This window comes from Pinus tabuliformis, chromosome X, assembly GCF_031772625.1.
Source record: "Pinus tabuliformis cultivar Carrire ecotype Pingquan chromosome X, CPIR1, whole genome shotgun sequence".
Lineage (NCBI taxonomy): Eukaryota > Viridiplantae > Streptophyta > Pinopsida > Pinales > Pinaceae > Pinus > Pinus tabuliformis.
Window position 1 is genome coordinate 562,660,419 of NC_142308.1, and position 15,616 is coordinate 562,676,034.

A 15,616-nucleotide genomic window follows, 5' to 3' on the forward strand; every position below is an offset into this window, starting at 1 on the left:
GGGTGCCTCTTGGGAGCCCAGCTGACCTAAAAGTATTTGAGGTTGACTTGTAGACTTTTGGAGGGAAACCATAAATTTAAATTTGCTAATTTTATTTTATTTTATTTCTCTTATTTTTCATTGAAGAAAATGTCGACCTTGGCTACAACTTTTAACACACTTATATATGTTTTTCGTCATGAATGATATGTGATGCCTATGTACGTGCGGAATTATTGTTTTTTGAAGCACGTGTGATGGTCTATCTTGTTAATGATGAATTGCAAATTGGTTTATATCATATTAACTCCTACAACTTGTTTAGCACAACACTAATCAAGCCTTAGTTTTCTTCTTTAAGAACTAGGAGTTAGCCTAGACGGAGGAGTTGGGAATTGGGTGACAGCCCCAACCTGCAACTTGCCCCCAAGGCCCCACCAAGTGGAGTTAAAGACTTCCGTTACGATAATCCCAGGTGTGGATCAAGGAAACAACAAGGACCACCAATAAACCTACAAACCGCTAAACTGTGAGGCTAACCAACCAATACTGCTCCATAAAGTCATGCCCCACCATTGACTCTTCGTATGAGAAACAATACACATCAAAACTAGACCTATCTTACAATGTTGTGTATTCCTGGTCAAGAATAAAGGAACATGCATTCTTGCCCAGGTGTGGATCAAGGAGACAACAAGGACCACCAATAAACCTACAAACTGCTAAACAGTGAGGCTAACCAACCAATACTGCTCCATAAAGTCATGCCACACCATTGGCTCTTCATATGAGAAACAATACACATCAAATGATCAAAACTAGACCTATCTTAGAATGTTGTATATTTCCTGGTCAAGAATAAAGGAACATGCATTCTTGCCACCTCTGCAAAAGGAGATTCGTAAAAACAGATTCTATGTCTCCCTCTTTATCTTGAAGCATTTTCTTAATGCAAAGGGGCTTGCTAGTTGAATGAAAAAGAACAGACAGCCTATGTTACCAGATCCGCCAAGCCCAGTGGCTGGATCTGGGGATACCTGTATCGGAGACGGATTCAGATTTGGATCCACGAAGATCCACCCAACATCCATCTGTCTGTGTGTAAAACTATTCGACATCAGCACAAAATTCCAAATTAGATGTTAGTGCAAAATGGAAAAAATCAGCAGGGGGAATAATTAACAAGGGAGTTGGCTGCGATAGTTCATTAATTTTTCCTTGGTTGACCATATTATAAACATTAATGCAAGATTATAAGCTAAAGTCGTTTGGATATTCTAATTAATTTTTATGTTTATTTTAAGTGAAAAATAGTGAGTTTCATCAAATAAGTTCTATAAAGTAACTTTAATGGTCATTTAATTTAAATACAATAATAGTAATTAATGTTTGAATATTATGATACATTAATATTAATATTATTAAATTAATAATTATTTTAAAAGTATTATATAGAAGTTTTATAGTTAAAATTTTAAATAGAAATAAATTTTTTATTTATATAAATATAATTAATGTTTAATTGATATTTATCAACAATATATTAATTCAGATATTATTCATCTAATAAATATTTCATATATAAAAACTATATATTTAAAAATTAATATATATTTTTATTTTATTGTTATATAAATTTAATATTTAAAAATTATGAAATATTTTATATTGTTTGCACTTGTCGCATCCAGATCCTGGATTTTCAAAAAACTGGTGGATCTGTATCTGAATCCTGGTAACTTAGCAGACAGCCTTTTAGATTTCAGATTCAACTTTAGAAAACCAAGGTAATTTACATATGTCAATAGGTAGTAGTTATTTTTGACACAATGTTTTCTTTCTAAGAAAGATTATATGTTTTATCTGTCATGACGTTTCTTGATTATCGGGTCCCTAATGGGTTAATCTTCATAAGCAACATTTGAATCAAGACAATTATCTTGTCAGTAAAAGAAAGCATTGATGTGATGAAGAATATCAAAGAGAAAAACACATAACTAGGAATAAATAGAATATAGTGGAATGGCGTCACGCCTATTGTTAATCAATCTATTTGTTTCATGAGGATGAGCTTCATCCTTCTCAGTGACAATATCATACATTCTGCAGTTCGACATAATTATAACAGTGGCTACAAATCTTAAAATTAGGCCATTCAGTCTTACTCACCAGTCAACAACTAAAGAAGTGGGACGTCCTGAAGCAAAGGAAGTTAATACCTGACGAATTATGAAACAGGACAATAATTGTTATAAATTCCACAGCTAGTACAGTACATGTCTAAAAGAACTACAGAGAACACTAGATACAACTGTAAGTGCCATTAGAACACATACCGCATTCTTTGCTAAGAATAGGGCTGGCACCTTGTGACTTTCAAACATAAGCTCTGCTGCTCTGTATGATATTGAAAATAGTATATGAATACAGTCATCTCCAAGAAGATTTATAGACGTATATAACCCATGAAGCAGAAAAAGAACAAATGTAAAGGCCAGCAAATGATTCATAACAACACCACATAAATGTGAAGGAAAAAATGAACAATAATGCAATTGCTTACTAACAACTTTCACGATTTATTCAAATATTATCATTCGATTAAAACTCACAAACACAGCATTGAAAACCACATATGTAAGCACTACAGAAAAAGTTTAAAAACTCTAAACAAGCAAAACCCAATCAAATAAGTCCATTTGTATCAATCAGAAAGAAAAAGTTATCCAGACAGCGAGATGTTCTTGCTTAGAACAAGAGAGGATAAGGATGCCTTATCTAAGGCAGAGATTATTATAGGCAACTAAGCAAAAGAATTTAAATGAGATACATGAGTAGAAAGGAAGAGCTTGTTACAACCCCAGTAAAGACTACACTGCAAAAAGCTGAAACCAATACGCATATTCTAGAATTCTGTGATGGTAACTGTTCAGATCGAGTCAGAAGTTAGAACACAACAGTCAAATATTTCATATGAAATTGACTCATGTCATATTCTTACTAGATGTATAAAAATGTCAGAAATGTTACCAGATGATAAGAGTAAATAATATTATTATGCTCAAAATGTACCTTTTGTAACCAAGATCAGAAGAGATTCTACAAAAAGGTCTTGATGCCAACATAAAAACACAACATAGAAAACCTTAATTGAGGTTTAAATGGCAAAAATACTCAAACAGATGAAATGTATGCTATGCAAATGCCTCTCCAACAGAACTGTAGAAGAATTAATAAATTTTTAAGTGCCGAAAAGTAAAATCACATGAAACTGAGTAGATCCTGAGACTGCACTGTCTTCCTGATCCATGGGCATTAGCCCATTAATAAGATGCTACTTGAGGCAGATGCAAGACTTCCCATTTCTAACAATATTGTCAACTTCATCCATCCTTCACTCCTTTCCATCCACTTACCAGAAATGACTATCTAACCAATCATTAATAAACTGATTGCAACTCACTATCTACTATCTCTTGGCTAGCCATGATGAAATGTACTGTTAAAGGGATGGTCACAGTGATCCCACTTCCCTGGTTCTTTCCTCCAGCGATTCAAGATTCCCTATTCCATTGTCCATGTATGATGGAAGAACTGCCTGGAAACGGCCTTGATTTTGCACAGGATCTGGAAGTAGCCGCAGACCTAGAAGAAGAGAAGGTTTGGTTACCTTCACTGACGATACCCACAGCCCTAGCAGGACGGTTGCTGGACTCAAGACACCCAGTTAGCTCACTGTTCCTCAAAATACCATGGAAATAGTGAACAAACATTGCTCAGTGACTCAGCACGCTTTCTATGGCTAGTTGCAGCCTTAAAAGAGAATCCACGGACCAGGTTGTTGTTCCCACAGAGCCGAGTGATGCCCGACTCTGCACTATCGCTAATATCAAAAGTTGGACCTCAAAACCTCACAGATATCTTCTTGACGTATCTGGACAACCAAAGAACTTCTTAACTATGAACCAGATTTGTTCCAAGGATGTGTCCTAACAGAACAGAGGAGAAACAACTTTTTGACCAGACGAATAAAATCAGAGGGCTGCTTTTAGGAGAGATCCGAGTAGCTTTAAGATGATTTGCTGTGCCAGAGCAAGGAAAATAGGTTTCTATAGGGTGGGATCGGCTCCACCAAAACTAGACAAAGGATTAGGTAGGATGGGATCAAATCCACCAAAACTAATCAAGAAAAAGGGGTATTAAAACCCTCAGAGCCTCGAGCTCAAGAAAGTCGATATTCCAATCCAAATCGATGATGATAAAATGATTTTAACTCTCCTTTATTTATAGATTTCCCCATGGGGCTTCTCCTCCTTAATCAAATATGAGGGGTTCATGTGCAACCCTTAATTTGGGCCTTTTGTCCCAGCTACCCCAAAATTTACCTAATGATGCCCCAAAACATTAGATAATTATGTTTCCCCTTTTATCAAAGACTATAGCCTACAGGGTTGGCATCCTCCCCTAGGCAATTGTTAATTTTAGATAACAATGGTATGTTCTATGCTTTAGCACAATTTACTTAAATGTTCTTTATCAGCCCAATGGCAATTTCCACTTATAGTAGCAATAACATTAACTTAAACACATTGATAGTAAATGTAGATAGAACATAAAAACATGTCTGGAAAACAAGCCAAGACAAGAACACAAGATGTGGCGAATGCCAAGGAAAAACCCCAATGTGGAGAAAGTTGGAAACCCTTTGATCAAATCTTCTTATTATTCTTCAATAGTTCAGCAGAGAGAGAGAGTACAAATATCAACTTAACCTTGCCCAAAACAATCCTGTCAGAAACAGCAATCAATAGCAGTCAATTGCAGCCCTAACCAGAAAGTCAGCGCTGGTCAAAGTAGCTCGAAAATGTCCTCCAAGCAGCGCGGTCAACAGCAGATCAATTCAGCCTTCCAAGAGAGTCAAAGGCACCCCAAAACAGTTCGGTCAAGCCAGAGAAAGGAGAGAGAAAACACGGCTGTAAATTCTGCAGTCAAATCTGAAGTCAATGCTGAAGTCAACCCTGGTCAAACTGTCTCAAACTTCTCGAAATTGTGCCAATAAATGTGGCCTTCAAAAACCAGATTTCTGCCCACAAAAACGAAGTCAACGCTGTTCTGTTTTCCTGAAATTTTCAGCCAGCAAACAAGTCCATAAATTCATCCTCCTTTCACATGTGCGAAGTAGAGAAGGTTGCCTCCAAGCTGTACGAACCAATCAAGAGAGGAGAGAGAGAGATATGTGATGAGATGAGTGATATCCAAATGAGGAGAGAGGTCAATCTTATTTATACACTTCGTTGAGGGTGAGGAGACACGTCTATTGGGCTTTTGAGCCTACATTTGACTAAGGCCAACCTTGACAATTTGTGCATGAGAGAATAAATTCAAATTTCCATTTCTGCTTGTCAGAATGAGACAATCTTCATATCAAAATTGGACCTCTTGAAAAGAGGAATCCAATGCACTAATCATCTCCATCATATGAGCTGTCCTAAGGTGGAATTTGACCCTAGTTGCTAATTTTAACACTCCCGCTCAACTAGGGAGACTTCCACCTGCCAATCCATTTGTCATCATGCCATCCTGTCATCATGTACCATCCCTGTCATCACTGTCCTGCTCTGCTCTGGTGAACCATGAAGTAATAACGAAGAATAAGTGATCGAGAGTGAGTCATAAGATCATACCACTCTCCACTGAAAAAAGTCAGTCCTTGATCCCAAATCGATTTGTTGAACACCATGCATCCTAGTCATAGGGAGTACGACAATACACAATGCGTCCATCGGTAGTGTTATGGTCCCTAACCATCTTTTCCCAACTCATTGGCCAGATGAGAGGTACTTCCCATGAGTCCCAGACTCCATGGGTAGGATGTGTATTGGAGCATCGGCAAGAGAAGGTGAACCACTCATTCTGCCCATATGCCATAGGAGAAGGTGAACCACTCATCCTATGCATATGTCAATCATAGGGGAAGGTGAACCACTCACCCTACATACATGTGTCCTAGTAGGGGAAGGTGAACCACTCACTCTACGCACATGTCAACCATCATGGGTATCACTGGGGAAGGTAAACCACTCACCTTGTATCAAGCTCACCACTAGGGGAAGGTGAACCACTCACCCTATGGTCACTCATAGCTCCAAAGAGTACCCCAAGGCCCCAGGAGCAATAATCATCTCCATCATATGAGTTGTCCTAAGGTGGAATTTGACCATAGTTGCTAATTTTAACACTCCCTTTCAACTAGGGAGACTTCCACCTGCCAATCCATCTGTCAAACATGCCATCATGTCATCCTGTACCATCTCTGTCATCATTGCCCTGCTCTGCTCTGCTGAACCATGAAGTAATAATGAAGAAGAAGTGATCGAGAGTGAGTCATAAGATCATACCACTCTCCACTAAAAAAAGTCAGTCCTTGATCCCAGATCAAGTTGTTGAACACCATGCATCCTAGTCATAGGGAGTACGGCAGTACACGATGCATCCATCGGTAGTGCTATGGTCCCTAACCATCTTTTCCCAACTCATTGGCCAGATGAGAGGTACTTCCCATGAGTCCCAGACTCTATGGGTAGGATGTGTGTTGGGGCATCGACAGGAGAAGGTGAACCACTCATCCTGCTCATATGCCATAGGAGAAGGTGAACCACTCATCCTATGCATATGTCAATCGTAGGGGAAGGTGAACCACTCACCCTACATACATGTGTCCTGATAGGGGAAAGTGAACCACTCACCTTATGGTCACTTGTAGCTCCAAGAAGTACCCCAAGCCCCCAGGAGCAATAATCATCTCCATCATATGAGTTGTCCTAAGGTGGAATTTGACCCTAGTTGCTAATTTTAACACTTCCTCTCAACTAGGGAGACTTCCATCTGTCATCATGCCATCCTGTCATCCTGTACCATCTTTGTCAGCACTACCCGGCTCTGATCTGCTGAACCATGAAGTAATAATGAAGAATAAGTGATCGAGAGTGAGTCATAAGATCATACCACTCTCCACTGAAAAAAGTCAGTCCTTGATGCTAGATCAAGTTGTTGAACACCATGCATCCTAGTCATAGGGAGTACGGCAGTACATGATGCGTCCATTGGTAGTGCTATGGTCCCTAGCCATCTTTTCCCAACTCATTAACTAGATGAGAGGTACTTCCCATAAGTCCCAGACTCTATGGGTAGGATGTGTGTTGGGGCATCGGCAGGAAAATGTGAACCACTCATTTTGCTCATACGCCATAGGAGAAGGTGAACCACTCATCCTATGCATATGTCAATAGTAGGGGAAGGTGAACCACTCACCCTACATACATGTGTCCTGTTAGGGGAAGATGAACCACTCACCCTACGCACATGTCAACCATCATGGGGTATCACAGGGGAAGGTGAACCACTCACCCTGCATCTAGCTTACCACTAGGGGAAGGTGAACCACTCACCCTGTATCTAGCTCACCACTAGGGGAAGGTGAACCACTCACCCTATGGTCGGTCATAGCTCCAAGAAGTACCCCAAGCCCCAGGAGCAATAATCATCTCCATCATATGAGTTGTCCTAAGGTGGAATTTGACCCTAGTTGCTAATTTTAACACTCCCTCTCAACTAGGGAGACTTCCACCTGCCAATCCATCTGTCATCATGCCATCCTGTCATCCTGTACCATCTCTGTCATCACTGCCCCATTCTGCTCTGGTAAACCATGAAGTAATAATGAAGAAGAAGTGATCGAGAGTGAGTCATAAGACCATACCACTCTCCATTGAAAAATGTCAGTTCTTGATCCCAGATCAAGTTGTTGAACACCATGCATCCTAATCATAGGGAGTACGACAGTACACGATGCATCCATCGGTAGTGTTATGGTCCCTAACCATCTTTTCCCAACTCATTGGCCAAATGAGAGGTACTTTCCATGAATCCCAGACTCTATGGGTAGGATGTGTGTTGGGGCATCGGCAAGAGAAGGTGAACCAGTCATTTTGCTCATATGTCATATAGGAGAAGGTGAACCACTCATCCTATGCATATGTCAATCGTAGGGGAAGGTGAACCACTCACCCTACATACATTTGTCCTCGTAGGGGAAGGTGAACCACTCACCCTACACACATGTCAACCATCATGGGATATCACAGGGGAAGGTGAACCACTCACCCTGTATCTAGCTCACCACTAGGGGAAGGTGAACCACTCACCCTATGGTGGCTAATAGCTCCAAGAAGTACCCCATGCCCTCAGGAGCTCCTAGAGCTCTGTGTCCAACTCATACGGGACTCTCATAGGAGGATCGTTCCACGACTCCAAGTCTCTCTCGAAAGGTTAAGAATTTGACCTTCCCCAAAGGCTTTGTCAAAATGTCTGTGACATGCTCATCCATCCTGATGTGTTGGAGCCTTATTGCTCCCCATTGTACCATATCTCGGATAAAGTAGTATCTGATATCAACATGTTTGGAGCGGTCATGGAACATGGTATTCTCTGACAAGCGAATCCCACACTCATTGTCACAAAAGATCACAGTGGTATCCAGCACGTGCTCAAATAACTCACTGAAGAGCTTCCTCATCCAAACAGCTTCACAACAAGCCATACTCACAGTGACGTATTCGACATCGGCGATGCTTAGTGCAACTGATTTTTTCTTCTTGGTCATCCAAGATATAGAAGCAGAACCCAAAGAGAAGCAACAATTAGACGTGCTCTTGCGATCCACCACACTACCAGCCCAGTCAACATCTGAATATCCATGTAGTCTCAAATTCCCGACAGTGTATCTCAGTCCATAGTGGATTGTGCCCCAGAGATATCTCAAGGGATTCTTGGCAGCAATCCAATGAATGTGATGAGGCTCGACCATAAATTGAGTCAATGTATTCACAGCGAAGCATATGTTAGGATGGGAGTTGACCAAGAACATCAGGGCCCGCAAAAGTTGGTGATAGTCAGAAGGGTTCGCTAATCTAGGCCCAGCAGTGCTTTCACATAGCTCCTTAAAGCTGAGTTCCATCGTAGTAGTCACGGACTTGCAATCCACCATCCCACATAGCTCAAGTAGCTTCACAATGTATTTTCCTTGAGAAAGGAAAATCTCAGCTGACTTTAGCCAGACCTCCAACCCTAGGAAGTAATGCATCAGTCCTAGGTCCTTCATCTCGAATGCGGAAGCCAACTCCCTCTTGCATTGATGAATGAGAGGGTCATCACCTATCAGAAAGAGATCATCCACATAAAGGACCAGAATGAGGGGTCTGTCCTTTTCAACCTTAAAGTATAGGTTTGGGTCAACATCGCTCCTTGTAAATCCCAACTTCATAAGATAGCTATCAATTCTCTCATACCAATCCCTAGGGGCTTGCTTCAACCCATAGAGGGCTTTCTTCAACCTGCATACATGTGTCTCATGATCTTGAACTTTGAACCCCTCAGGTTGTTCCACATAGACTTCCTCTTTAAGCAAGCCATGCAAGAAGGCAGTTTTGACATCCATCTGGTGCAGGCTCCATCTTTACGAAGCGGCAAGGGCTATGATCAAACGGATGGCGGTATATCAGGCAACCGGTACAAATATCTCATCATAGTCTACTCCTTCCTTTTGAGAGAAGCCTCAAGCAACAAATTGGCCTTGAACTTTTCAACACTTTCATCATCTCCATGTTTGATCTTGTACAGCCATTTTGAAGTGGCCACTAACTTGTCCTTGGGTCTAGGAACCACATCCTAGACATCATTATTCATGATCAACTCATACTCCTTGTTCATCACATCCTTCCAAACTTGGTGTTTCACGACTTCTTCGAATGTGCAAGACTCATATTGTACAATGGTACTCATGGCAGTGAAGTACCCTTGGTACCTATTCGGCTTCTTGCTTTCACGAAAAGTCCCCCTTGGTGCAATGTTTCTCAGCATCTTCAAGAGTATCTTTGAGCCACAAAGGTCTTTTTCTTAAAGTAGTGGGCTCACTAGGAGGTGGATCAATGGGATCCATCGGACCTTCCACATCGGGCATCGGTTAATCAAACAGAGGTTCATCTTGCTTTTCTGCATCAACATCATCATTGTCCTTCCTAGGGACAGGAAGATCTCAGACTTTCCTAAGAGAAAAATCTTCATCGAAAGTGACATCATGACTTAATTCATGTTAAGTTTAGGTATGGTCTATGCTTAGATCAATTTATTTAAATTTTCACAATTAGCTCAATACCTTTTCCAAATTAGCAAATCACATCAGCATTAAAGTAAACTGCAGATAGAACATTAACATAAATCGTTGAAGTCAAGCCAAGACAAGAGGACACAAAATGTGGCACTAGCCAGGGACAAACCCCAATGTGGCGAAACCCTTGATCAATTATTCTGATATGTTCTTCAATTGTTCCGCAGAGAGAGAGATAGTACATTTACAACAGAAATCAACACTTTGACTTATCTAGATAAGAGCATAGATCAACTCTAACAAGATGATACATGAGATCAGTTGAAGACATGTTGCTTCAATTGATTCTCCAAGGTGACTCCTACACCTATCATTGCGTTGCATCTCGTCACCATGTTGCTCCTCATCGTGTTGCACCATGTTGCACATGCTTGCTGTCCCATTGTGCCACTGCTGCACAATGTCATGGTTGTCCCGTTGTGCCACTGTTGCACTATGTCATGGATGTCCTGTTATGGCACTGCTACACAATGTCATGGTTGTCCCGTTGTGCCACTGTTGCACTATGTCATGGCTGTCCCGTTGTGCCATTGTTGCACTATGTCATGGCTGTCCCATTGTGCCACTATTGCACTATGTCATGGTTGTCCCATTGTGCCACTGCTGCACTATGTCATGGTTGTCCCATTGTGCTTTGCCATACCATAACAACACCATGAATTTGCTGCACTAAATACCCATGTACCATACCACTATGTACAGTCACCAATTTGGCTCCCACAAACTGCCCAACAATCTGGTTCAAACTGATCCTCATCTAGGATCCAACACCTACAAGAGATGTCATAGACAACATGCCTTAGCTCACTGTATTGAGGTCTAATATGTTTGCAGCAAACTGGTTAGGGCTTCCTAACAGTCCTTGTTAGGCCCCTCCAATCAGTGCCTAAGGCCTCCTACAACTGCGGTCTTCCCTTCTAAGCTTGCTGCTCCAACACGTTGTCCTTAAGGCTAATTCCTAGCCCCAAGACTCTCCAACTAGCCCTCTGATTACTTCAAAACAGGCCTCGGTCTCTTGTTGTAGCAACCACTGCCCTAGATCACAAGAAGACAGCCCTTAAACTCGTCACAAGTAGCCCAGATCTCCCTTACACAACTCAGCCCTCCTACTTGGTTGTCTAGCCCTCAAAACAATCATGAAAAGGCTACAGACTTAGCCTTTTCTCCTTCGCTGAGGTGCCTACTAACCTGTGGCCTGAACATAAGATCTCCTCTCCAAAATGTGAGTTCTCCTTCTTATGTCTTCTCCAAATCACGTTGTCCAGAATTACCTCGGCCTTCCTAACAGCCAAGTTAGGACAGCGTATGGGATTGTTGCGTCATCCCTTATTACCTAGGGCACCCAACCCTCCTTGACAATGTGTGTGAGTCTTCTTTAGATTAGCGTAGATCATAGTTTTAAAACTCCGACTCCGACTCCGACTCGGCCGAGGATCGACTCCGACTCCGACTCCGAAACGGTAATGACTCAACCGGCTCGATTTCAATGACTCGGTCGTTATAAAAAATACATTAAATATTTATTTTTTTTATAAAAAAACATAATTTTAAATATTTTAAACATAATTTTAAAGATTTTCATTCATGTTTACAAACACACAGCATTATAATATAGATGGAAGACAACATATGATCAAATTAGGCTCATGAACCAATCCATTATATCAAAATGGTACCCAATGGCAATACATAGTCAACTGTCATACATGATCAAAGACTCCAAACAAAAAACACATAACCAAGGAGGCTAGAAATGGCCTCTACAACAAAAGTAAACTGTGACCAGACTCCAGTACCAGTACTACAACTACTGGCTAGTAGCTACTGCCAGAGGAGCCAAGATCATGTCGATCAATCTCTGGATCATCATCAGAGTCAGATAGGGGGCCCCATGGCTCCTCCTCATCATCATCATCTCCAACTGCAACTGTAGAAATGGTACCACTAGCAGGTTGTGCAACTGCAGCAGATGCAAGCTGCGATAGAGTAGATATGCGGCTGCGCTTCTGTCGTGGCTGAGCAGAGGAAGCACCTACAACTGGATTCCTTGCTGGCTGTGAGACTGAGGCTGGTGGATTGGGATCTGCATTCAACTGAACAGCATGTTCAAGTTCAACTGATGTCTCAATATCTAAATCTAAATCAAGATCCTCATCAGGATCAAACTCTATTGGACGACTCTCCACTACCCAATCTGATGTTGGATCAATGTCTTCCAACACAATGGGATCTGAATCAGGTCTTTTGTTCAGCAAATGGTTTCGTCTGAGCCGGAGGTTGTATTGGACATAAACTAGATCATTTAACCGTTTTTGATCCAAACGGTTTCTCTTCTTTGTGTTACTTGGGAGCAGGAGCGAAAACGGGAGCGGGAGCGACATTTTCAGAAGCTCCTGGTTTGGGAGCGAATCCCAGAGGAGTTCGACAACCAATGTCACTAACATCAAGGTACATAGAGGGATTGGTGCTCTTGATTAAATACGAGTTCCATACCCTAATACATGACAAAATTCAATGGAAACGTTGTGTTGTCGCGCGGATTGACATGACAACCCTCAGACCGGGGGCTGTCACTCTGATCCCCGATCCCTCTGTTTAAGCCTGTCTCCCGCAGCTAAGGGGGGTAGTCCCTGTGAGATGATGAGGCCAACTGTCGACCAGTTGGTTGGGAGACACGAGACACGATGATATAAGCACTAAAATGATTTGATTAAATTAGCAGACCAGTGCCTTAAAAGATTGTTATTACAATGATTACTTGTTAAATGATATAGAAACATAAACCGTGAACAGCAATCATTTGTTATCAGCTTAATCACATGACCAAAACGATATCTGCCAACTTAGAATTTTAAAAAAAAAATGAATGCTTTAAACCACCACGAGTCATAAACCATTAACCAGATATCATATTTCGTATCTCGACTTGAAAATTTCAGATCTCAGCGTGAAAGATATAACATGAAAACAACTGAATCTGGCAAAAATAATTTTCCACAAAATTTTTTATATTTTTTTCGAAATCTAAAAATGAAAACTAGAAATTATCCTAAAAATAAAAACTAAACTATTTTAAAAATAAAACTAAATCTAAAAATAAAATCTAAACAAAAATTTAAAATTAAAATCCAAATATGAAATAAAGCTAATTAAAATAAAACAGAATTTAAATCTAACTAAAATTAATCTAAAACATCAAAAAGTAAATGTCAGAACCTAAACATAAATCAAACCACATTACGATCAAACCACATTACGATTTTTTTTTTCTATTTTGAATAAAAACTAAATCATTAACTATACAAAAACAAAAGCCTAAGTCTAATAAACAAAATATGAAACAAAACTAAACGATTATGAAACGCAATACAAATGACAACGAAACAAAAAATGAAATTCTAAATGAAAACCCTGCGACGGAACCCAAATCCAAAGCCACGCTATTAACACGAATCATAACGCATCGAAAACTTAAGGAAATCGAATCAAAACGTCGACGGAAAACCTCAAAACGCATCCAAGACTGGGCACAGATATTGTATGGAAACCCTGGCCGTCATAAAAATAACCACGCAAACCAGAGACGACGATATGACAGAATCGAAGACTTTCAAATGCTTTCACAATATACGCCTGCAACTCATGAATATACCCAAAAAAAAATTCGTTTTTTTTTTTTTATACTCCGTCTACGTGCGTTTGGATTGAAACTTACCTGCGGTTTTCAGTTCTGGACGGCAGATGAGCCAGCATTTATTATTGGCGCTGCTTTCGGACTTCGGTGTTGAATGATGCCCGATATTCAACTGAAATTTCTTGACTGATCAATTAATGCCGCGTCGCGATACCCTATGCGGATACAACAAGAGAATACACCAGTGTTTCTGTATGATTCAATAGCAATTAACGCAGAAAATGTATGGATGGAACTAATTCTTCTCTCGTTATTTTGCAAGTATCTCGTCTGTGTTAGCAAAGAGCTTGACGGCTGCAGGACCAGCAACTTTCTTCTTTCCAAGCCGACGTTTAATGAACGAAACGCCTTCCTCAGAACTCAAAATAAAGACACGCAGATTTCCGGGAATGATTTCCTAAGCTTATGGTGAATATAGCAAGAAATTTGTAGTTTCAAATGTTTTTCGAGCCTCCCACACTAGAAATCGCATGCTGGTGGCTTGCTGAATACAGTGGTAGATGGTACAGCTGCGCGTAGGCGGATGCACGATGATGACACTTGATAAATCTGGGCCGCCGCAAACTCCTGAAAATCTGATATTGATGAACACCCTGTACACAAAAACAAAACCCTAATGAAAACTGAATAAAACATAAATTTGAAACCCTAGATCAGCTAATTAATGTACAAGCTTGGCCTCTTAACAGCCAAGTTCAACAATAAGCACAGAAAATTTTTAAAGAAACAGAAAATTCAGATTTTCACTGTGAAGGACTTCAGAAAATCTCTCATGCAACTAAAAAAAAAAAAAAACAAAACCGAATGATAGACCCAGGATCAAATCCAACTGGGCTCAGCAAAAAATGCTTGCGGGAGTTGGCTGGTTCAGCCGAGAACTTCCCCGAACGCCCACAAATTTCCCTCAAAAAGAGTTTTCTGCACAGCACAAAACAACCATCAGTAAAGAGGGCAAAAATGCTACTAGATCTCAGGAAGTAATGGAGATACCTGCCATTACTTCAGAAACCCTAACAACACTCAAACCCTAGCAAGTGAACAAGATACATGTGCTCACAATACTCTACAAAAAGCTATTATTAATGGCTGAAAATAACATATGCAGAAAATTAAACAATCTCACAGCATTTCAAGAGAGTAACACCAGCAAGATATGGACCCCAAAGTCTTCTTTTATTAACCAGAAACAGATTTACAAGAGAGCTTCTTCAGTCTTAGACTCACAGATCGGATTCCATTTGAAAATGACCCCTAGCACCCTACTTAAAGGAAATGATTCCAACGGCTAGTTCGAGTGATCCATGCTGAAAAGATCTCGACCGTTGATGAGGATCAAGACATCTCTTGATCTCATCCGTCGATTTATTAAAAAATAATATTTTACATGCATTCACTTAAAATATTATTATTTTATTAGTTAGGGTTTTTGCTTTATTTTTTAATTTTTTATTATTATTTTATTTATTTTAATTTTTTAATTTTTAATTATTTTATTAATTTTTTAATTTCCTAATTCAATTTAAAATGGATCGCCGAACTAAGCCTTCGGAAACATCACCTAGGACCTAGGACTTAGGACTCATGAGGGGATTTACAACATTTTTCGACCCTCAAGACACATTTCATGATGACTTTTACAAATTTACATCTTAAGGGGGAAAACCCCTTTAACATAGACCCTCACAAATCACCCAGTTCTGCGACACCACTATAATCTA

General features: G+C 40.2%; 1 protein-coding gene across 4 annotated transcripts in view; it reads right to left on the reverse strand.

Moving 5' to 3' along the window:
* Positions 1–15,616, reverse strand: part of ARP4 (actin-related protein 4) — a 317,083-nt gene that overhangs the window by 186,266 nt on the left and 115,201 nt on the right. For all 4 annotated transcript variants that reach the window (XR_016264320.1, XM_089447839.1, XM_089447838.1 and 1 more), the window contains exons 8-9: positions 2,316–2,376; positions 2,149–2,198 (exon numbers count right to left, since the gene is read on the reverse strand). Coding sequence is in view for 3 of the 4 variants with exons in the window: in XM_089447839.1 (XP_089303965.1) it covers positions 2,149–2,198; positions 2,316–2,376 (111 nt within the window). In the remaining variant the exon portion in view is untranslated. The remainder of the gene's footprint in view (positions 1–2,148; positions 2,199–2,315; positions 2,377–15,616) is intronic.